Source organism: Cnephaeus nilssonii (genome assembly GCF_951640355.1).
Source record: "Cnephaeus nilssonii genome assembly, chromosome: 16".
NCBI lineage: Eukaryota > Metazoa > Chordata > Mammalia > Chiroptera > Vespertilionidae > Cnephaeus > Cnephaeus nilssonii.
The window spans coordinates 30,417,999-30,442,225 of NC_137087.1; the positions used below are offsets into that span (position 1 = coordinate 30,417,999).

Here is a 24,227-nt window from a genome sequence, read left to right on the forward strand (position 1 = left end):
TTCACCTTGGATTCAAAGATATGGCTGATGAAAATAGAATTGATATAACCTCTCCTATATGGGTTTGTGTTTTTGAGTGCTGGTGACACTGTGATGATACATAGCACTAATAATTGATTAAAGTGACTTCTCTCCTCGCCCCAGTGCTCACTGATATGTTGCACTTAGCAATATATTATTAAAGCCCCATTCATTGTACTGATGATGCACTGGGACAGAATGTCACTAGAGAGTCCTTCTTGAGTGATAGATTTCTCCTTCAAGGGTTGTCAACGTCTTAAGTATGCACATTCAAGGCCAGTCTATATGCCTATTTAAAGAGTAAAATCAACTTAAAAAATCTTAATATTTCAAAGGTTGCAATGGGTGTATTATGGCTGGAAGCCAGGCAATCCAAGCTCATAAATAATGCATTCTGGTTGCTCTGTATATGTATGAAAAGGGGAGCTTTCCTCTGGAGAAAAGAAACTTATGGTAAAAGGCAGACACTCTGAAGGATGGTTTACAAAATGAAGTGTGATTATGGGCTGGAAGATTTCTGGAAAAAGTTCATGTGAAGTTTAAAAGAAAAAGAAAAAAAAGGTCCATTAGATGATAGCATCAACAATGAAGTAGAAATGATAAAGCCAGTGGTTTTAATCCCATATATTTAAATGCCTGACTGTGAACAGCACAGTAAAAAATGAAGACAAATGAGTCTCAGAGACCTGTCTGATATCCAAAGAGGTAAATACATAATATTTGCCTGCACACTATAAGGAATGGTGCTAGAACTACTCCAGGAGACTTGCCAAGGAGTAGACTAAATTAATCATTTCAACATACATCTTTTTCAGTTCCTCACTTTTCAATGTGGTGACTAAAAGCTAAATCCTCTCTAATAATAGAGTAATATGCAAATAACCATCACTCCGCTACGCGCACGATTGGGCAGCGGGAGGCTGGGGGGCGGGACTCAGCCTATCCAGCCATTGATCTCAAAGGCCGGATCCGTCGCCACTGAGGGGAGACCCCTCAGCGTTTGCGGGTCAGAGCGGTGGCAGCGGTGGTGGCGCCCCCCGGACCCGCAATGCTGAGGGGTCTCTCCAGCGGCGGTGGCAGCGGCAGCGCCCAGACCCGCCCCCGCCCCCATCAGCGTTCGCAGGTCTGGGGGCGCCACCACCGCCGCCACCGCTCCGACCCGCAAACGCTGAGGGGACTCTCCACCAACTGGACCTGCCTCCATGCTCCTGCACTGGGGGAGGGCCTGGTCAGCAGCCGCCGAGGCTGCTTCAAGGGCCAAAGAGGGAGGCAGGGCCAGACCCCAGCGGCCTCAGCTGCTGTGGGGCCCGGGGAGCCAGGCAGGGCTGGACAGGCAACCTCAGGGTGGGCCTGGGGGTGGGTCCAGCGGCGCAGCTTGACAGCAGACAGCAGGGCCTGCTTGGCCGTATCTGCCGGCGACCCACAACAGGCAAGTGGGCCTGCAGGCAGCACCCAGCAGGGCCTGCTTGGCTGTTGCCACGGCGACCCGGGAGCAGACAAGCACAGCTGCAGGCAGCACCCAGCTTGCCCATTGCTATGGTATGGAGCAGGCAAGCCCCACAGAGAGCAGAGAACCACAGGGAGCGGGCCTAAGCCGTCAGCAGGACATGCCCTGAGGGCTCTCGGATATGCCCTGAGGGCTCTCACATCGAGTCTACCATGCAGCCGGGCCCACGGCGGCTTCCACGGCTGGTGGACTCCCCTGCGGCTCCTGCGGAAAAGTCCTAACGGGCAAGCGAGCAGACAAACGGGTCAGAGGCACCCCCGGCCATGTAGACCCCCAAGGCTCCTGTGGACGGGGCCATGGGCGCTCCCACGAGCGAGCAGAGCAAGCAAGGCAGAACCACGAGGTCAGCGGAGAGCGGGCTGAAGGGTCCCGGGTCAAGGGAATGTACCTTGGTTGCGGGCACATACCGTCCCCCCCCCCCGCCCCCCATGCATGAGTTTCATGCACCGGGCCTCTAGTATTCTTATAAAATAGAGAATAGGATTTATAAAATAACTCCTCTGGTTGTTTACAGCTAGCTACATGAGGAAAAAAATTAAAACTTTTCTTATCTTAAATATCAAAATTATTCCAAATAATATTTGGCCCAAATTGATATAGGTTTAAGAATTCAAAAAGATAATGATTTATTTAAATATATTTTATTTTGTTATTACATCTTTTAAGTCAGTTCAAGTTTGGTAAGTATACATCAGGAATTCAACTGCATATCAACACCTCCAAAGAAATAGCGGGAATTGATGTTGGAGTCTCTAAAACCACTTTGTGCACACTTGACTGGGCGTATAAGACGACCCCCAACTTTTCCAGTTAAAATCTAGAGTTTGGGATATACTCGCCATATAAGACTACTCCTCTTTCAACGCACACCAAATAAAAATTTAAAAAACATCAGATTTGATTTCAATATGGTAATTTTAATTCAAATGCTTATGACATGCAGGTACTTAGCAGGAAAACTGTCACTTATAAACATAAGGCTGTTTGTCATCAAACATGTAAACATAAAACAGTGCAAGTGGATTGAACTTTTCCTAATTCACTCTAAAGCTGAAAGGAAGGATAAGACAATAAACCCATGGGAGCTGCCATGCTGTTTGTTTTCTAAGCTGTCAACCAAACTGGAACTGATGATGATAGGAGGAAGATAACAAACAATAGAGAGAGAGCAAGTGCCTGGAAGTCCCTGGTTCATTACAGTCCTCAGGAGCGAGATCTGAGAGGCAGAGAAGGAGGTATGGTAATAGGATACAAGGGCAGGCCAGAGGGGTGAAAGAGGCGTGTTTTTCTGGGCACAGCTCTATCTCTTTTTTCCATACCCCAGGCATCCCGGATGCCTGCAGCTTGCTCCGCCCTTCACTTACACCTTCCAGGTGAGGCGCCCCCTCACTTTGTCATCGGGACCAAGTTAAGTCACTTCTTTCCACGAATCCTGGTGAGTGGATTTTCTTCTATCGTACTTGTACAGCGCCGCTCTTGCTGCTTTCATAAGGTCGCCACATATGGTGGGGGGAGCTCAAAAACGACCGCGGCCACATCCCGCATCCCCCAGTATGCAGCGAGCACCCAGCCGCACTCCAATCATTTCAGTGGAGCTGGACGGAGACCGTATGCGGTACAAAAAGGAGCCGACCTGAGACACTTGTGGAGTCTGGCCGTTTTTGAGCTCCCCCCACCGTATGCAGTGACTGCAGATTCTCCAGTCCAGCTCAGAAGTTTCAGCACCCGCGCTATAAGACGACATCAGGCGTATAAGACGACCCCCGACTTTTGAGAAGATTTTCCTGGGTTTAAAAATTCGTCTTATACGCCGGAAAATATGGTAATTATTTATGTTTGGAGTCCGTCAGAAATGGGAGTTTTTGGTAAATAGTTGTTATAATCCTGGAGTGAGGTCATGATTCCTCTGAATCTTGGAAAAGATACTTAAAACTGACTAAAGAGGAACAATTAAAATTCTTGGAAAATACAAATAATTGAAATTGACTAAACCCAATGGAGTAATACATAAGGAACAAATTCAAAATGCTGTCAAAGAATTGTTTTTTGAAAGAGATTTTAAGCCCAGGGTTTTATTCCAAGTAACTTTTTCAAAGTTTTAATAAAAATTCCCATTGTATATAAACTGTTGTAAAACAAAGGAAGAAAACCATTGCGATTGTTTTTCAAGGCCAGCCTATTCCTGATACCAAAATGTAACAAAAATGATATTGAAGGGGAAAAAAACACACACCCTACAAATCAATCTCACTCATAGTGAGAAGTAATGATTCTAAATAAAATCTATTAAGTCATTATATCTAGTGGTGCATTAAAGAGTGATGCACCATGAACAAATAGTTTATTAAACCAATTAAAAATGTTTTACCCCAGGAAATCTAGTATAATATGTAAAAGAAGAAAAAATATGAGAATTTCTACAGATTTTCAAAAGCTAAAAGTGAATATTCATTAATAATTCTTGAAATCATAGATTCCAAAAGAAGGAGTTTCCCTTAATTTGATATGGAAAAACCTAACTCAAACCAAGAGACAATGCTATTTGTGAAGGTAAAATGAGAAGGACATTCTTATTAAAGTTAGGAATAAGGGAGAAGATTTACTAACACCACTGATATTTAATATTGTTCTGGAAATTCTGACAAATGAAATTGCTATAAAGAATAAGGAACATAAGTAGTATCATTATATGCACATTACAGAAATGTCCATCAAGAACAAATAATCAAGTTCAAAATGTACATTAAACAAAATTATACTTATAATAGAAATATACTTAGAATCTATACAGCAAAAAAGAAGATATTCACAATAATGATAAAATATAAACTACCTAAAGGTAAATATGCAAAGTAATTTCAATCTATTTGAAGGAAAAAAACCTATAAAATTTCACTGAGTGCTATAAAATAAATGAGGATAAATGGATGTAATACTACAAAATTTCAATTTCCTTAAATTAACTTTTAAGTTTAACGTAATTACAAAAGAGTACAGATTATAATGCTCATATTTTACTTTGGAGGCAAGTTTTAACAAAAATGAACCTAAAATTTATCTGTAATAGTAAATGGATAAAAACCACAAGAAATTTTGAAAAACAGAAAGTAAAGGAGGGGAGCATTTGTGTTGTGCAATATTATAATATTTTAATTTTACAATAACAAATGGCTTTATACCTATGTGCAGATTGACAAACAGATCTCTGTAAGGAAATAAAGAGCCCAAAAAGTGTCTTTTAAAAAGGTGGAAATTCAAATCAGTAGGGAAAGGAATTTTTTTTTTTTTTCATAAAAGGGTTCTCAGAGAGTTAACAATTTGAAAAAAATACTACAAAATAATGAATCTAAATGATACGGAATTTTTGGACTGGAACACAGATTCTTTGTCCGCCGGAATCGAAGAATGAATCCACAGACAGAAAGTGGTATAATAAAGGTGGACATTTATTGAAGAACAAGTACAGACTCCCACATGGGGAGAGGGAAAGAGTCCCATAGAATGGACTCCCACGCAGGGAGGGGGAAAAGGGTCCCACTGGGTTCCTTTCCCTGTGGCTTATAAAGGCTGCCCATCCTGGTGCCTTGATATCCTCTCTGATTGGTCACTATTCCCCTAGACTGGTTACTATAGTAACTCCTGTGCTCAAAGGTTGAACCTCACTTGTGAGGTTCTCTCCCCCACCCCTCCTTCCCTATTGTTTTCCTATTCCCTTTGGGCTTTCTTCTTCTCCTTCTGAATGAAGGGCTTCCTTCTCTTTATTTTGTAAATATAGACCTTTTGCTGTTCCCAGTCTCCTCAGTCTATGGAATATACTTATTGCAGCTTTCCAGCTCCCCTATTCTATGGAAATATACCTTCTGCTGCTCTGCAGCCGTGCTTTCCTCCATGGTCCTCTTAATTTCCTTCTAATATTTCCTAAACCTGTCCTATTTTACCCCCAAAATTCATATTTCATAAATATGACATTACAAGACAGCTAGAGAAAGGTAAATATATGAATCTGAGATAGAAAATAATTTTTGTCTATTATATTGGAAAAGATTGATGGTATTGACTCTAAAAATTTAATAGCTTCTGTATGTAAAAAGATGGTCAAAATTACTTTTTTCAAAACTCCATGCAGGTCCATATTAGCCATACAAACCTGACAAAACTAGCTTAGTGTGTATAGCCCTTGGCCTGGGACATTTGTAGAAAGTTATCAGCAGCACTTGTTTAAAACTGCAACTTCCTGGGACAGCAATAACAATTGGAAACAATAATTTAAAAAATTAAAGCTGAAAAACTTAGCCTGGCTGGGGTGGCCCAGTGGTTGAATGACTGGGAATCTAGATGGTCACATGCCTGTGTGCTACTCAGGAAAGACCAGAGCCGGTCCTAATCTTTCACCTCTGGCTGACCTTGTAGCTCTGCAGCAGCAGTACTAGTAAGTAAAGGCCAAAAAAAAAAAAGAGTTGTTAAGTGCCTGAGAGTTGAAGGTGTGCCTCAACATGCACACAAAGCCTCTCCACAATAGCCAGTGGACTTACTACTTCTAGGCATTTGAGCAATCTTTATCCAGTCACTAGTTGACCAGTTAGCTAACCAAGCTGAGGATCCAGTGACCATACACAAGGAATACAGGCTTTACAGAATTTCTTCATAAAATTCACTAAACAAATAGCAACAAAAAAACTAGCAGTGACAATACACTGTGAGTGATGAAATCTGATTTTCAGAGTTGCCATATTGTATTATTTAAAATGTTCAGTTTCCACAAAAATTTATGAGAGCTAAATGTAAGAGCTAAAACTATTGTTAAAAAAATATAGGCTTAAATATAGGATTAAGCAATGATTTTTTATTTTTTTTTTGAGGGGGGGAAACCAAATGCTTTAATAAGAAGCCCCACAACATGGGAGCCAAGGAGCAGGGGAGGAAAGGGACCAGGAAAACGTCCAGTCTCTGAGGTTTCAGTCAGGTGGGGGCTGGGAGGTGGACCCACAGCGAGGGCAGCCCCTCCTCTTGACCTCCAGGGGGCGCCACGCAGTCTTCCCAGCTCAGCAGGCATTTTGGGCAAGTTGCTTCTGAAGACCACGGTGCTGCTGGATACAATAAATATTTATTAAATTTAAAAAAAAAAAGAAAACAAAGCAACTAGCAAGATAATATGAATAACATAAATCTGTTATAATAAAAATAATTTAAAAAATGATGTTTGCAGAGCATTGAAAGAAATGTTTGAACATGTGGGCACTAAACTGTTAACAGTGATTGCTTCTAGTGAATGGAATTTCCCCAGCTTTTCACTTTCTGCTTTATAGATATCTACAGCATTTACAGTTTTATAATAGTACACATTGTTTTGGTAACTAATAAAACTTGATATAAAATTAAAAAAACAAACCCTCCTAATGTGAGTCCCGAGCAGAGGACGCCTCCCTCCTCCGCTGGACCAAGTCCTCTCACCTGCACACGCAGCGGGTGTGTCTGGCACCGCTCTCCCGACCTCTGGGTCGTCTCCAGCACCACGCGCCCGGCCTTCCTGGAGCTCCGCACCTTCGAGTTGACTGTGTGGCCCTTGCCTTGGTCCACAATTTTAAAAACTACAGTGGACGGACTTTCTTCTTTTTAAAACGAATCTTGATTTTGGGTAACCGGCAGCATGTGAATCTTAAGAAGGCTCGGAAGGCCCTTCTAGCCAACCCTGGCCGGCCCTGGCTGTTGGCAGAGGGAGGGGCTGGGGTGCCACCCTCAGGCTGCCCAGCTCGGAGGCGGCTTTCACGGGTGGATCCCTCTGGGGCTCCACCCCTGATGGTGATGCTGCTGCTGCTGCTGCTGCTGCTGCTGCTGCTGCTGCTGCTGCTGTGGGTGGTGGGGGAGCCCCCAGGGCCGAGCTGGAGGTCTGGGCTGGGGGTACCTGTCCTGAACTCGATGGACTCCAATGGGGGAGGCGTGGTCATGGATTCCAGGCTGGGTGGGGGCCCGGTCACGTTCAAGCACAGGTAGTGTGGGGGCATGGAAGGTTCTTCAGCCCCCCCATCAGATGGCTGAGCCGCCTCTTCAGTCCCCCCATCAGATGGCTGAGACACCTCTTCAGCCCCCCCATCATATGGCTGAGACCCCTCTTCAGCCCCCCCATCAGATGGCTGAGACACCTCTTCAGTCCCCCCATCAGATGGCTGAGACGCCTCTCCAGTCCCCCCATCAGATGGCTGAGACGCGTCTTCAGCCCCCCCATCAGATGGCTGAGACGCCTCTCCAGTCCCCCCATCAGATGGGGGAGCCGCCTCGTAGCTTGAGGAAAGGTCACTGCTGTCAGGGGAGCGGTAGGGCCTTACCTTCACCCTGAGGCCTGGCATCCTGGTTTCCATCTGCTTCAGGATCCGGTAGGTTCCCATGACCCGGTCAAATCTCCGCTCCCTCGCAGACCGCTCTATCTGGTCCGGCTCGAAGCCGAGGCTCTGCATGGTTTCTAGGACCTGGGGGTCCAGGTCCCCCCCGGGCGGCTCGCTGTAGGGCCGCAGCTCCTCCCGGCCCACGCTGAGCCAGGGGTGCTGCATGACCTCGTCCAGGGTGGGTCTCTGGCTGGGGTCGACAGTCAGCAACATTCTAAGAAAGTGTTTCCCTTTCCTCGTCATGAAGGGGGGGACCTCGAACTGCCCGGCCAGGACCTGGTCCCTCATCTTCGCGAGGCTGTCCGCGTGGAAGGGCACCGTCCCGGTCACGGTCCTGTACAGGGTCACCCCCAGGCTCCAGACGTCCGCTCTCCGGCCGTCGTACGGCTCCCGCTGCAGCAGCTCCGGGGCCAGGTAGTGGAAGGTGCCGCAGAAGGTGCTCAGTTTGCAGTCGTCACTCACCTTCCGGCTGAACCCGAAGTCGGCCAGCTTCCAGGTCCCGTCCTCATCCAGCAGGATGTTGTCCGGCTTCAGGTCCCGGTGGGCGATGCCCCGCTGGTGGCAGTACCGGAGCGCCGACACCACCTGCCGGAACGCGGCGCGGGCTTGGCGCTCGCTCAGGGGGCCGTGGTTCTCCAAGTGCTCACGCAGGTCCCCTCCCCTCACGTGCTCCATAACCAGATAAAGTTTGTCTGGGGTGGTAATCACCTCAAATAACTTTGTGATATTTGGGTGATTTAGGTTCTGAAGAGAATAGACTTCTCGATGGTATCTAGGGAAGCCCTTCAGACTAATGGCTTTCACAACCACCTCTGTCCCAGTGAGCTCGTGCCAGGCCAAATACACCTTGGCACAGGCTCCCTGGCCAATGCTGTCCTGGAGAACATAGTCTCCAATACAGCGGCCCTGGATGGCAGAGGGGGCTGCAAAGTCATTAGACATCGCAACACCAAAAGAACAAAACACAAATGAGAAAAAAAAGGCAAAAACCAACTAGGGAGTCCTAGTCCACAGGTCACCACAATCAGCTTCCTGGGCTATAACGGACAAAATCCTCAGCCCAGTCAGCGCCTTTTTATAGGAGTGGTTTGCAATTCCATCACAATGCCCCCTTATGAGGTCCGAACAAGAAATGGACCAATCCCAGCTGGGGAGTGGTTTGCAATTCCATCACAATGGCACCTTATGAGGTCAGAGCAAGAAATGGACCAATCCCAGCTGGGGAGTGGTTTGCAATTCCATCACAATGGCACCTTATGAGGTCAGAGCAAGAAATGGACCAATCCTAGCAGGGGATAAACCATAGTGGTTTTCTCCCTTTTTGGTCTCATGACCCTTATACTCTGGGAAAAACAAAAAGACACATTTTTTTTTATTTGGGATATTATATTGATATTTATTTTATTAGAAATAAAAATCTATAAGATGTGTGTGTGTGTGTGTGTGCGCGCGCGCGCACACACACACACACACACACAGAAAAGTCTGACTTATTCTCATACTCTAGTTCTCAGTTCAGATATCATCTGCTTAATTCTAAGTTCAGATATCCCTGATCCATCCATCCCTACCTACCTCACTCAGGCCATCACGTTTGTCATCTTCACAGCACCTACCACAGTGAGGCTGAGTCTTGTTTACTGTCTGTCTTTCCCATGAAGGAAGGGGCAGGACTATAGTGTTCCCTGAGTCTAGCAGTGAGTGGCAACAAAATAAGTGTTTAATAAATGTTTGTTCACTGGATTAACAGAAGAGTTTGTGGTAACAAAATATGACCAACTATTAATCAAAGTGATTCTAAAAAACAGTCATGTTCTGTCCTCACTCAGCTTTGGGGGCAGATAAGTCTGGGTTTCCGGGTCTGTGGTTGCTCAGTGAGACTGAGGAAAAGCCGGCTGGTAGGAGCCTCGCTGTAAAGATTAAAGAAGATGATTCGTCCTTCCACTGGTACTTGCTAAGGACGAAATAAATTTGGACCTGCAGTAAGGCTGCAAGGTATGTTTACATTTTGAATATCCATTTCCAGATTACACAAAAGACTTCTCTGGATGAAAAAAAATGTCTACAGAGGTACAAAGGGTGGGGTAATATGTTGGGGCAAATTCCACCCTTTATGGAGGCAGAGAGGGAGCAGGCAGCCTTGAGGACACTTTGGGGGAGCCTCTGGCATATTCTATTTCAAACTAATCTTCTAAGACAAATTCCTACTTTCAGTACATTGAGTGTTTTAATCACATGTATGTTATCTAGTAATCATTTTCCTTTAACACTTCCTAAAGTCTCAGCTTTGTGTAAAGTGAATCTTTAGAGGGATTAGCCTCTGAGCTTCTCCCTCTAAAACACTTTCGTTTGTTCATTTTTACCTTACTGCTGTGATACTCAGCTCCTAAACATGATAATCTTTGCTGCTGAGCTAATTGGGATCCAAATGGGGGACATTTCATCAATTCTAGACAGATGTTTACAAGTTACAGTCAGAGATTACAAGCAATGATTTCTTAAATATGACACCAAAAGCACAAACAATAAGAGTAAAACATAGATAATTTGGACTTCATCAAAATTAAAAACTTTTGAGCTTAAAGGACACCTCAGTTTGTTGAGTATTGTCCTGTGCATGAAAAGGTTGCAAGCTTGATTTCTAGTCAGGGCACATATCTGGATTGAGGGTTTGATTCCTGGTTGGTACATGTATAGAAGGCAACTGAATAATGTCTCTCTGTCTCTCTCCCTCCTTCCCCCCCCCCCCTCTTCCTTTCTCTTGCTCTCTCTCTAAGCATGTCCTCAGGTGAGGATTAAAAAATAAAACAAACATTTGCCAAAATAAAATCCCCCTTAAAAAAAAGGAAGTGAAAAGACATTCCACAAAATGAAGAGTGATTACTAATTTGTACAAAATTTCCTTTGGGGTTGATAAATTGTTCCGAAATGAGATGGTCATGATGGATGTACAACATGTGATTATATTAAAAACCACTGAATTAAAATATTTTAGGAAAAATTGTTGGAATAAATTTTATTTCATTGTACAGGCATATTTTTGAGAAATTGTGAGTTCAGTTCCAGACCACTGCTGTAAAGCTAGTATTGCAATAGAGCAAGTTGTAATCTGTTTGCTGGTGGATGGTCTTGCCTTTAATTTGTAAAACATGCAACATCTGAGAAGTGTAATAAAGTGAAGTGCAATAAAACATTTTATCCCTATAGTTGTATCTCCCATTTTACCTAATCACCCGCTCAGTTTGTCTTTTTAATGTTTCTTCATTGTTATTATCTAAAACATAGTATAAAAATATTCAAAAAGAATTTTCCAGTAGTTAATACAATATAGATGGTCACCCACGTAGAATGGTTTTGAAGCATCCATCTTATATGAAAACTGCTGTTTGAAACTTTAACCCTGCTAATTGGCTTCTGTAAAATCTTGCTTGCTAAGACTACTCCCACTTCAGCGAGGCCATTACATTTTCCCCAGACAAGTTTATCAGTGCTGGCGCCAGGCTAGGCCTCTGGTTGAGGTCTCAAGGCCCAGCACATATGGGCTCTTTAAGAACTTGAAAAAAGGGGCCGGGAACACTCCATATTTGGGAGACAAAGAAGGTAAAATCATATAAATAGGGAGAATTCCTGCATGTTGGGGCCCAGAAATTGAGATACATTTGTCTCTGGACCCGTGTGTAATAAGTGTAACTCCATCTCTCTAAGTATTGCTTTGTTTTTCTTCAATTTTCTGTAACATTTTTGGTTCCCTGAACCGAGGAATAACTAGCTTGGCCTTTTGGCCTCCAGTGAATGGGCCAGGTTTGGGGCCCGGGGGAGCCGGATGGGCCTCCGGGAGGGACCGCTCTGCTGATTTAGAATTGAACTGGGGGACTCCGGGCCCTCCTGGACCTCAGCCCAGGACCCGGCCGGCATCTGGAGAGAGTGGACAGACACTTCTGGACCTGTCGACAGAATCTGTAAGGTAGGGGCCCCGTCGGTTCAGCCCACTCCAAGTGAGTGGAAGGGGGAGCTTGATCACCTCCCCGGAGGCCATAGAGCTTCCTCAGGCAAATTAATCAGGAGTCAGGAATCAGGTGACTGTTTAAACTCTGGGTAAATAGCTGGTAGAAGTCAAAAACTCGGACTAGCTAGTATATAAATGTGAGACTCTGGAGGTGAATGAAGGAATTATGAGTTCACTCTGTGTTTGTTTGTGTGGAACTAGCCAATTTGCTACCGAGAAGGGGGGACTGGATGCAGTCTTAACTCCTCCGGTAGTTTCTCACCAATACATTGGTTGAGAATTCTGTTCTGGGGCATGGGTGCCTGGAGTGCCCCCAAGCCCGTCTGGGGAGTTGGGCATTGTTTCATTTATCTGCTCACTCCAGTTTGGGCTAGTCTACTGAGAGAGTGTGAGTATGGATGTTTGTCTTGGCATAATTTTCTGCTCAGTAACTGGTCTGTGTGAAGTGAAAGCTACTTTGTGCCTTCTGGCTGTACACATGAGAGTATATGTTATCTCTTTCTGTTGTTTAAATTGTTTAAAAATAGGGCTGACTTGTGGTGATGGGTCTTAAGCAGCGCTGCTGAGTTATTTTTCTCAAGAGATGTTTGCTCTCTATCACAGTGGGAGGGAATCAGCCCATTTAGCTAATAAAAATTTCTCTGTTTGTATGTTTGTATAAGTAAGGGTTTCAGTTTGCTCTGATTTGTGAATTTGCTGTATTAAATTGAAATTTTAAAGTCCTAGGGTAAATTTAAAGGTATAAATTTGTGACATTTCAAAGAATAAAGAACTTTTATTTATGGCTTTCTTATCTCTTTTGGTGGTCGGAGACTTCCAGGGACAGGGCTTACAGCTCCGCGGGGCGGAGAGATTTACAGGCCCTGTCCCTGCCTGTGACATCATAGTCCAATGTGGAACTAAGGCTGAAATTATTATTAACTATCTATGGACCAAGTTAACTCTAGTTATGTGTCTTGTGTAGTCTTTTGTCTTCGTGGTTATATGTTTTGTTTGACTTATTTTCAGTTATTTATTAGGATCCTCATAGAAGACATAACCTGGTCTTTCCCTTCCTCTCTCATCCTGATTCTAATAGCATCTGTAACTGGATTAAAGATATTTTCTTTCAGGAGGCCATCCAGGCTTTCAGTTCACCAGAAATCTGCCTACACACCCTTATCCTCATCTGCTATCTTTTCGGGCTGACTAATAGTCATTTTCCACAGGTCGAAACTCAGCCTTCGAAAGGGAGGACTGCTACAGCAGTAGTCTGTAGTTTTCTCTGAAACTCCCACTGTTTCTATTTCTCCCACTGTAGGAATTGTCTTCCTCTGACTCACAATCAGGAAGGGAGACAAACAACTGGACTGGGGGATGGGATGGGGTGGGGAGGGGGTGGTCAGAGAAATCAAGAGTGGTAGAGGAGGAGGATTTAAGATCCTCTAGGAGTCTAGGGGCTTAGAGTAAAAATCTATGAGGGAAAACAACGGTTACAGATTTGAATGAGAAAAAAGTATCCTTAAATGTAAAAAGCCTGGTTACACAGGATCTCAGACCGCTTGCCTTATTTCCCCTGCTAAGGATAGAGTAAATGGTTAATGCAGAGAAGGGGAGGGGCGTGTCAGCAGTTAATTATGAAGCTGGGAGAGATAGGTTTTTGTTTATTTTTACTGGTGATTTAAAACTCGTTGCTAGGTAGACTCAGTCCCCAAGAGCCAGATGAAAGAAGTGGGTGAGGGGGGCTGGATGCCTGAGCTGCCTGTAGTGGCCTGGATCTGTAAAAGCAGCAGATAGAGCTAGTGAAAGCTCCCTGTTTACAAATGTACTGAAAGGGTTCAGTACCTGTTGCTGCTGGAAGAGGAGGGGCTGAGATCCCCTTCCAGTGAACTCCCTTGGGAGAGGCCTGGTTGATGCTCTGCCACAAAGGGGACTGGCAGGAAGACAAGGAGCCTAATACCCAAGCCACTGCCACAGAAGCGCTTTGCAGTATGCAAAGCTGTTTCTAACTACAACTCTAGCTGTTTTAGACTGGCAGCTTAAAGTCAAAGAGCAAAGAAAAGGCACTTTCCCTGGACCGGGGAGCCTTCAGGACTTTGAGATTCTCCAAGAGAGGAGGAGTCTGACTGAGTGTTGGCAGAGACCCTGTTGGGTTGGAAGAACCTAAGGCCACATGTTAAACTTATAAATTACGGCTTTCTACGCAGATGTCCAAGCCCAGATATGTGGGGGTTAAGCTGCCTGTCTACAGCAAAACAACTTTCTCCCGTGCCAGAATAAATTTTAGGGAAATTAGACAGGCTGTGTTTATGGCTACAAAGAAGAACTGGCTACCATGCACAGCCCTGACAGTGGCCTGCAGAAAACTGTATAATAGACTTAGATGATGCCTGTGACTTCATGGACATGACTCCAGAAAGACAAGGGCAGGTGCCCAATTAGGCAAGGAAAATACCCATCTGGTTTTGGTCTCTATTAAAAGACAGTTGGCAGCCTGTATACTGTCTTGCAGGCCTGTGTGGCCATACCCATGTCAGGTGTGGCACAAACCTCAACTTTAGAAAACTTGGGAAGGCCTGTTTAGAACAGAGGGAAGTAGTGAGTACCAGCCCTTTGTTACAGGAATTACAGACCCCGTGAGGTCCTGTGACATGTGAGACCTTGTAAAGCAATAAAGCTCCCTTAGTCCTTTCTCAGAGGGCATGTCACCCCTCCCAGAGACCATATAAAAGTTAAGGACAAGTTAAGTAGGGGGAACCCTACCACAAGGACAGCTATAATTGTCTACTTGAATATAGACACATTTTGAATTTCTCCTTGTCATTTGAAGACAGTTATATTACTCTGAAGAATCCATAGAGAGGACTGACAAGGAAAATCAGAAGATCTTAAAGCAGGTCAGTATATTTTTCTCCTTATATAATTCCTCTGAAATTTGGCAATGCTTAATAAATCATGGCAATACGTTTCTCTGCATAAATTCAATAAGACCGGTTTCTAATAGTGGTTTTATTGACCAATCACTTTGACCAGAGTGTCATGTTTTAAAGAGCCCTGTCTGAACTCTAAAGACTTGAAGCCAATAAGAGTGCCAAGGAAAAGCCTGGTATCCTGCTTGGGAGCCCTGAAAATGGCTGGCGCTGGAGCATCAGGCCCATGCCCTACCATCACTGGCGGTTGGTCAGAGTAGAAGGGGAGCAATAAGGACGACTCTGCGTCCCTGTGGAACCCCACACCCTCTAGGCCTCGACACGTAGGAGGGCTACTGAGATGGGCCTTAAAACCTAGGGTGTGGGCCCAGGTGGAGTTGTTGCAGGTGAGGGATTCACCTAACTCAGCAGATGCTACAGGCAGGCCTGACGGCAGCTGGATGGTTTGGCTTCCTAGCCCTATGGGGCACAATAAGATTCAATCGTGAAATTCTGGCAAAGGTAGTCAGTTACCATTCTTGTTGTGTTTATGCAAACAATCAGGCCAATTAAATACCATAGGTAAATTAGTCTTTATCTGGCTCTTTTGATAAACATAGAGGTAATTTTGAGGAGAAAAATTATATTTCAATAGAGGTAATTAAAACGGAAATGTTTTCTTTCCCTTCCACCAGATCATTTGTTACAGTTTGTCTCTGCCAGGTCACAAGCCCACATACTTCTGTGCCCAGGCCTCATCGTCCCTGTGACAGACAGCAAGGATCTCTTGGCTCTGAGAGAAAACTTCGTCCCTCCTCAGCATGAAGCAGCTACAGAAGTAATTCAACGTCCATTTTCCCTAAAAGAATTCAGAGCCAGGATCCTTGAGGTAATATATTAGGCAGTTAGACAGACATGAGCAGAGCAAGGACGATGGGCCAACTTGCGCTACCAGATGTAACTAAGTATTTAAGACAAGGGGCATAGCCAAAGAGGTATTCACCCAAAGTCTCAGCCCTTAGAAAAGGCCAGTAGCTTATTTGTCCAAAATACTTGACCCCTTTGCATTTGGGTGACATGCTTGCCTCCAGGCAGTAGCAGCCACAGCTATGCTTATTGAAAAAGCAAATAAGTTAACCCTAGGGCAGTAACTAATCCTAACTGCCCCACATGAGGTCGAGGTTTTACTCCAGAACACAGTAGAGCACTGGATGTCAAACACTTGAGCCACCCAGTTTCAGGCTCTCTAGTAGACAAAAGAAAAATCAGTAACAATTTATACTGATAGCAGGTACACATTTACAACAAGGTAAGGGTTCTCCACAGAAGCAAGAGGGAACCGGGCCACAGATGAAGCTGCCCGGGAGGCTGCCCTAAAACCAGTGGGGCCTCTACAGATTCTAGTGACTCTTCCAGATCCTGACCTACCCAATCTAGAAAAGCTAAAATCCATAACCAGTCTTTATTCAAGTTCTTACAGGCTTTACAGTCTACCCAGGAAGCAATCCAGAAGCACATCTGAGATGCTCTGCCTGTATCAACTTCTGATCTGGTTCATCCCTTCCACCCTGGTGACTCTGTTTGGGTAGAGAAATTTGCTGCCCAGGGACTGACTTCTACCTGGAAAGGACCACCTCCACGGCAGTCAAGGTCAACAGAATCCCAACATGGCTTCATCACACCCGGCTTAAGACAGCCCAGGAAAAGAGAGTCCAGGACTCTCGGGCTCTCTCAAGATTACTCCAGGCCCTCCTTCCGGTCCCTTATCTAATAAGCAGGCTCACTATTGTTATTAGGGAGAAAATTAAGATTATAGTCCTCAGGGGTAAATATACTACTAAGAGTCAATGATTTGACTCATGTACATAAAACCAGTGGGGAATGAAGCATCCATCTTATATGAAAACTGCTGTTTGAAACTTTAACCCTGCTAATTGGCTTCTGTAAAATCTTGCTTGCTAAGACTACTCCCACTTCAGCGAGGCCATTACATTTTCCCCAGACAAGTTTATCAGTGCTGGCGCCAGGCTAGGCCTCTGGTTGAGGTCTCAAGGCCCAGCACATACGGGCTCTTTAAGAACTTGCAAAAGGGGCCGGGAACACTCCATATTTGGGAGACAAAGAAGGTAAAATCATATAAATAGGGAGAATTCCTGCATGTTGGGGCGCAGAAATTGAGATACATTTTCCTCTGGACCCGCGCATAATAAATGTAACTCCATCTCTCTAAGTATTGCTTTGTTCTTCGCTTTTCTGTAACAGTTTCACTTAACGATTTTTTTCACTTTATAATGGGCCCAAAATGAAATTAGAGACTGTCCTTAGAATTTTGATCTTTCATGGGCTAGTGTATGGGGTACGATATTCTCTTGTGATGCTGGGCAGGGGCTATGACCTGCAGCTCCAAGTTAGCCCCACGAGCATGACAGTAAACAACTTATAGTCTATTGTGTTTTTATTATATTGTCTAATTTTGTCCAACTGTGGGCTAATGTAAGTGTTCTGAGCATATTTAAGGTAAGCTCAGCTAAGCTATGCTGTTTAGCAGGTTAGGTGTATTAAATGCAGTTTTGATTTACAGTATTTTAAATGTGCAATGGGCTTATCAGGATGTAACTCCATTGTATTAGTAAGTCGAGGAGTATCTGTATACTGAGAAACCTTAAGCCAGCTCCTGATTAATGTATATATACGGAGGTATCATAATCCAAGTGGCAAGTTATCCCTAAAAGGTTTATATTCCATTTTAGTGCAGAAACACATGTAAAAGGAGATGGCTGTAACATTTGAAATGATGAAGAGAATGTCTTCTTACATAAGAGACCAAATAATGAGCAGTTGCTCTTAGATGGATGAAGAGCTCAGCATCAGTATGGGATCAGTACTTAGAAGCATCTCTTTTCCTATGTACACACTTGGGTTGGAAAGAATTGGGATAGCCTAGGACAGTGGTCGGCAAACCCATTAGTCAACAGAGCCAGATATCAACAGTACAACGATTGAAATATCTTTTGAGAGTCGAAAACCGACTTCTGCGCATGAGCCACGAAGTTTTAATCGCAGTGTACGTGCGTGCCCGCACGTGGTATTTTGTGGAAGAGCCACACTCAAGGGGCCAAAGAGCCGCAGTTTACGGACCACTGGCCTAGGACCTCTGCTCTCTATGCGTCATTAATAGCCTGATTTAGAGAGAAGGGGAGTTAATAACAGAACTAACATGGTGTAAACTGTAGTTATAATTATATATTTGCAGTTGCAGCATATTAGCTAATGATTTGTCAGTAAGTTTTATCTAGTTCATTCTATAGTGTACACTCGGCTCTTCTCAATTATTTACTTTATCTTTATGATATTCCCACTCATCTGGCTTTCTTTTCACCATACTAAACTGAGCAGTATTTTTCACTTTTAATATATCTATATAACAATTATTAATTCCTATCCCACCAAATCTACTGCTCCTCAAGGCCCTTATCCATTTCAGTAAATGACACCACTGGTCACTCTGTTTCTCCAATTAAAGATCTAAGAGTAATCCTTTCTTTCTTTCCTTCCTCACACCGACATCAGTAAATCCTATGGACTCTGCCTCCACTTTGATCCTGATCTCTCCATCTGCTCTGCTACAACTCTCACTTAGCCATTTCTTAGCTTGACCGCTATAAAATATCAACTGGTACAGCTTCCACTAAATTCTTCTATTTAGCAGCATCTACTAAAGCTGAATATATCATTCCCTATGACCCAGCAGTTCTAGGCATATATATATATATATATATATATATATATATATATATATATACACACACATACACACACATACATATATACACACATATATACATACAGCAGAAATACATTCACCCAAAGACATGAACTAGAATGTCATTGTTCATAATAGTCCCAAACTGGACACTATCCAAATGTCCATCTGCAGTAGAAGAGATAAATTAATTTATAGTGTAATCATAAAATTGTATACTTTACTGCAATGAAAATGAATAATTTATGACTACATACAACAATGTGAATAAATCCCATAAACATAAGATGAAGCCAAAGAAAATTGACAGGAATGAGAATGCACAGCCTTTACATTTGTATAGAGTGAAAAATATGGAAAACTACCGTAAGTTATGCTTTTAAAAGTCAAAATATCTTTGAAAAGTGTGTGTGTATATGTGGGGGAGAGGTTTGACTATAACTGAGAGGAAGAATTCTGGGGTGCTTGTGATGTTATGTTCTTTGATTTGAGTGTTAGTTACATGAGAATGTTCAGTTTGCAAAAATGTATCAACTTAATACTTGTTTGTATTTTCTGTGTAGGTATTATATTTTAACAAAGACTAAAATTTTTTCCTAAAAAATAATTCACAAACATAAATGTAAGAAATAAAACTATAAGACTCTAAGAAAGTCATCTTCATGACTTTAGATTAGGTAATAATTTTTTAGATATGACACCAAAAACATAGACAATAAGAGAAAAACAAATAAATAGGACTGCACCAAAACTTAAAATTTTATGTTTAAAGGAATTATAAGGCGAGAAGACATCCTCAGAATGAAAGAAAATATTTGCCAATCATATATCTGATCAGATTTATATCAAGAATATATACAGGATTTATTCAACTCAACAGTAAAAACAAATAATCCAATTGAAAATGGACAAAGGATTTGAATAGATCTTTCTTGAAAAATGTATACCCCTGGCCAATAAGCATATAAAAGATACTCAAACATAATTAGTCATTAGGGAAATGCAAACAAAAACTACAATAAGATACCACTTCACACCCACTTGTATTGATATACAATAAAAATATAATATTGTCTACTGATAAACAATAACAAGTGTTTGTAAGGATGGATAAATTAGAACACTGCTGGTAAGAATGCAAAATGGTGTAGTCAATTTGGAAAATGGTTTGATAGTTACTCAAAAAGTTAAACATAGAGTTACCATATGACCCAGCAACTCTAGACCTAAATAATATACTATATGAAGGAGAATTAAAAACATAAGCTCATAAAAAATCTTGTACAAAAATATTCACAGTAGCATATTCATAATAACCAAAAATGCAAACAACCCAAATGTCCATGTAACGATGAATGGATAAACAAATTATAGTATGTCCATACAATGAAATATTATACAGCCAGAAAAAGAAATGAAGTACTAATGCATGTAACAGCATATATGAGCCTTGAAAACATTGTGTTAAGTGAAAGATGCCAGATACAAAAGAACAAATATGGCATGATTCCATTTATAGGAAATGTGCCAAATAGGAAAATTCACAGAGATAGAAAGTAGTTTAGTAGCTGCAGGGAGTAGAGAGAAAAAAGGTCTGGGGAGTGAAAATGTTCTGATATTCGTGGGGATGGTTGCAAAACTCTGTAAAATATACAAAAGACTACTTAATTGTAGTTTAAAGGGTGAAATTTTTGGCATATACATTTTATCTCACAGAGCTGTTACTTTAAAAATCTATAATAATAAAAGTGTAATATGCTAATTAGACCAAACAGCAGAACAACTTTCTGGATGTCATTCCGGACATCCTTCTGGATGAAGCTGTGATGGTGGGGGCTGAGGCAGAGGCGGTTAGGGGCGATCAGGCAGGTAGGTGAGCAGTTAGGGGCGATCAGGCAGGCAGGCAGAGTGGTTAGGGGCGATCAGGCAGGCAGGCAGAGTGGTTAGGGGTGATCAGGCAGGCAGGCAAAGTGGTTAGGGGCAATCAGGCAGGCAGGTGAACAGTTAGGGGTGATCAGGCAGGCAGGCAAAATGGTTAGGTGTGATCAGGCAGGCAGGCAAGCGAGTGGTTAGGAGCCAGCAGTCTCGGATTTCAAGAGGAATGTCAGACTACCGGTTTAGGCCTGATCCAGGATCGGGCCTAAACCGGCAGTTGGACATCCCCCAAGGGGTCCTGAATTGCTAGAGTGTGCAGGCCGGACTGAAGGACCTCCCACCCCCTGGGCATGAATTTTGTACACCGGGCCTCTAGTGGTATATAATATTGTATGACTGACAACATATGAATTCAGGCACATTAAGCAGAATATGCTAGTATTATTTTTAAGAATATCACAGAAAAAAAAACAAACACAAAAATTTTTATTCTTGCAAATTATTTGTGGAACTCAAAGAATATCCCATGTCAATCCATAATGGTCAGCATTACTAAGGATTGGTTTAGTAGCTGGAAAGAAGTGCTTATAATCTGTTTTATTTACACAGACATTTGTAAAGAATTAATGAAAATGTTTCTATATTCTAAGTACTGCTAGTTAAGCTATGTTTTGATCTTAAGGTGATTTTTTTTTAATTGGACAAGTTCTGTATTGACTCCCTTCAGGTAATAAATACACCTAAAAATGCAAAAAATAAAAATAAATTTAAAAAACAAATTCTTATCAACAACAGTTTATGGTATATTCAGGAGCATAGAAAATTTTCTCTGAATTCTTATAAAATATTCTTTCAGTAAACATTTGATAAACACTTAGGAATGCCTGTACAATGCTACTTTGGTGGTATGAACAGAGAGCCTGAGTAGTAAAATGCCTGTCACACAATAGACACTTAACTCTTTATTGAAGGATTAAATGAGTGAATCAACAAATGGTAACAGTGCATTAGAAAATCCCAGGGCCTGATTTTCTTGAAGCAAAAACTAGTTAGGTCTCCTCCACCTCCAAGTGATTGTAATTCAGTTTTGTTTGTTGGTTTTTGACTTACAAATAATCATCACATGCCACTGGGACTTTTATATGCAGCAGTCTACATAAGAAGCAGTAGTTGAGAGTGAAAGTTCACAAGATAAAAAAGGGCATACACAAGTATTTGCCTAGAAAACCTTAACAATGATGACTTCTCACCTCTGAATTAACTTAGCATATGTGTAAATACCAATGGGACAGGTGTGTCTGAGTTAGACAGAAATGGTATGTGCTGGATGTGCCAGAGAATACAATAATCAATTTTCAAGAACTGCGTACATTTGAATTGCTGCTATTTTATTCATTCTGAATTCTCATAGATGCAACAAATGAGTGTTGCCCCAAACTGTTTTTACTCAATCTGAGTGACTTTATTAAAAGTTCACACTTTGATAGTCTGATTACCTCTTCATTAAAACAACAGTTAGAAAATGACTGCAGCCCTACTGGTGTGGCTTAGTGGTTAAGTGTCGACCTACTACTAACCAGGAGGTCACTGTTTGATTCTGGGTCAGGGCACATGCCCAGGTTGGGGGCTACATCCTCAGTGTGTGGTGTGCAGAAGGCAGTCGATAATGATTCTCTCTCATCACTGATGTTTCTATTTCTCTCCCCCTCTCTCTTCCTCTCTAAAATCAATAAAAATTTATTTTTATAAAAAGAAAAGAAAATGACTTGAGACACCTGGACAACTAGCTTCACACTGTATGAATGTTGATCTTTTGCTAGACTATTTCTTTGTTCTATCACTTAAGTTGCTATCACTTAATTTACATTTTCAGGTTTAGGACTGCAGTTAAGGAGAGAAAAGAAAGGAGTCTTTTTAAATTGGTACCTAATCTAAACTTAAAAACGATTTCATTGATGTAGTACTTATAATATCAGATGACGAACAGGAGGATTTTGAAGGCTTTTAAAGGGAAACTGTCATGCCATCAAAACCTATAAAAATACCTTGGCTTGCAGTTATGATGGGCGTTGGTAATTCGCCAGGGACTTGCCCAGCACTTGCTCTCTATTGTTTGTTATCTTCCTCCTATCATCATCAGTTCCAGTTTGGTTGACAGCTTAGAAAACAAACAGTATGGCAGCTCCCATGGGTTTATTGTCTTATTCTTCCTTTCAGCTTTAGAGTGAATTAGAAAAAGTTTAATCCACTTGCACTGTTTTATGTTTACATGTTTGATGACAAACAGCCTTATGTTTATAAGTGACAGTTTTCCTTCTAAGTACCTGCATGTCATAAGCATCCTCTCTAATAAAATGGTAATATGCAAATTAACCATCACTCCGCTACATAAGCCACACCCACCACCCAAGCCACGCCCACCAGCCAATCAGGGCGAGTATGCAAATTAACCCCAATCCAAGATGGCTACAGCCACAGAGAGCAAGGTTTCCCAGGTAACAGAGGAAGCCAAGCTTTCCATAGCCGTTACAGGCCTAAGCCTCCACTCAAGCTACAAAGTTTCAATAGTAGAAGGTAAACAAATTCAAACAAATGGAGGCAAAATGGAGCTTGAGAGAGCAGGCCAGGGTTGCTGGCGGCAACAGGGGAAGCAAAGCTTTCCGCACACCCTGGCCCAGCTCACCCGCTTAAGGCTACAAAGTTTCAATTGTAGAAGGTGAATTAACTGCCACAGAAATGGCTGCCGGAGCCCCAGGCTTGGCTCTGCTCCAGGCTACAAAGTTTCAATTGTAGAAGGAAAATAAATTCCAGATACCAGGGCCTCCCCTTGGGTTGCCAAGGGGCGTGGCCGGCCTGCAAACCACCACAGGCCCCTCGCTCAGGCCGCCCCACACCCCAAGGGAACCCCCACCTGATCCGGGACACCCTTCAGGGCAAACCAGCTGGCCCCCACCCGTGCACCAGGCCTCTATCTTCCTATCTAATAATAGAGTAAAATGTAAATTACCATCACTCCGCTACGCCCACGATTGGGTGGTGGGAGGCTGGGGGGGCGGGACTCGGGGTAGCCTATCCGGCCATTGAGAGGCACGGATCCGCTGCCACTGAGGGGGGCGGGACTCCCGCCCCCTGTGACTCTCAACGGCCAGATCAAGGCCAAATCCGCGGCCGCTGAGGGGGCTTGCGCGGACACCCAGCTGCGCCTCTCAACGGCAGGGTAGCCAGGTGTCCGCGGCAGCCCCCCTCAGCGGCCGTTGAGAGGCGCAGGGGGTGGGAGTCCCACCCCCTGCGCCTCTCAACAGCAGGGTAGCCCCCCTCAGCGGCCACGGACCATCAAAAGCGTGGGAGCTGGGTGCCTGTCCGCTCAGGCACCCAGCTCCCCGCGATCAAAAGCAAAAGTGTGGCAGCTGGATGCCTTTCCGCTCAAGCACCAGCGATCGAAAGTGAAAGTGTGGCAGCTGGATGCCTGTCCGCTCAGACACCAGGCCTTTCAGAAGCCTCCGCCGCGCTGGAGGCTTCTGAAAGGCCTGGTGCACCAGCAGACAGGCACCCAACTCCCCGCGATCAAAAGCAAAAGCGTGGCAGCTGGATGCCTTTCCGCTCAGACACCAGGCCGGAGGCTTCTGAAAGGCCTGGTGCACCAGCGATCGAAAGTGAAAGTGTGGCAGCTGGATGCCTGTCCACTCAGACACCAGCAGACAGGCACCCAGCTCCCCGCGATCAAAAGCAAAAGCGTGGCAGCTGGATGCCTTTCCGCTCAGACACCGCTGCGCTGGAGGCTTCTGAA

At 43.4% G+C, this 24,227-nt stretch overlaps 1 protein-coding gene across 1 annotated transcript; it reads right to left on the reverse strand.

The window, feature by feature from the left end:
* Nucleotides 1-3,404: 3,404 nt before the first annotated feature.
* LOC307112539 (serine/threonine-protein kinase MARK2-like) lies at nucleotides 3,405-8,850 on the reverse strand (the record flags this gene model as incomplete). Its single annotated transcript, XM_079793260.1, has 2 exons — nucleotides 3,405-3,464; nucleotides 7,852-8,850. The coding sequence occupies 2 exons, from the start codon at nucleotides 8,848-8,850 to the stop codon at nucleotides 3,405-3,407; spliced, it is 1,059 nt and encodes a 352-aa protein (XP_079649386.1).
* Between the last annotated feature and the right edge of the window lie 15,377 nt (nucleotides 8,851-24,227).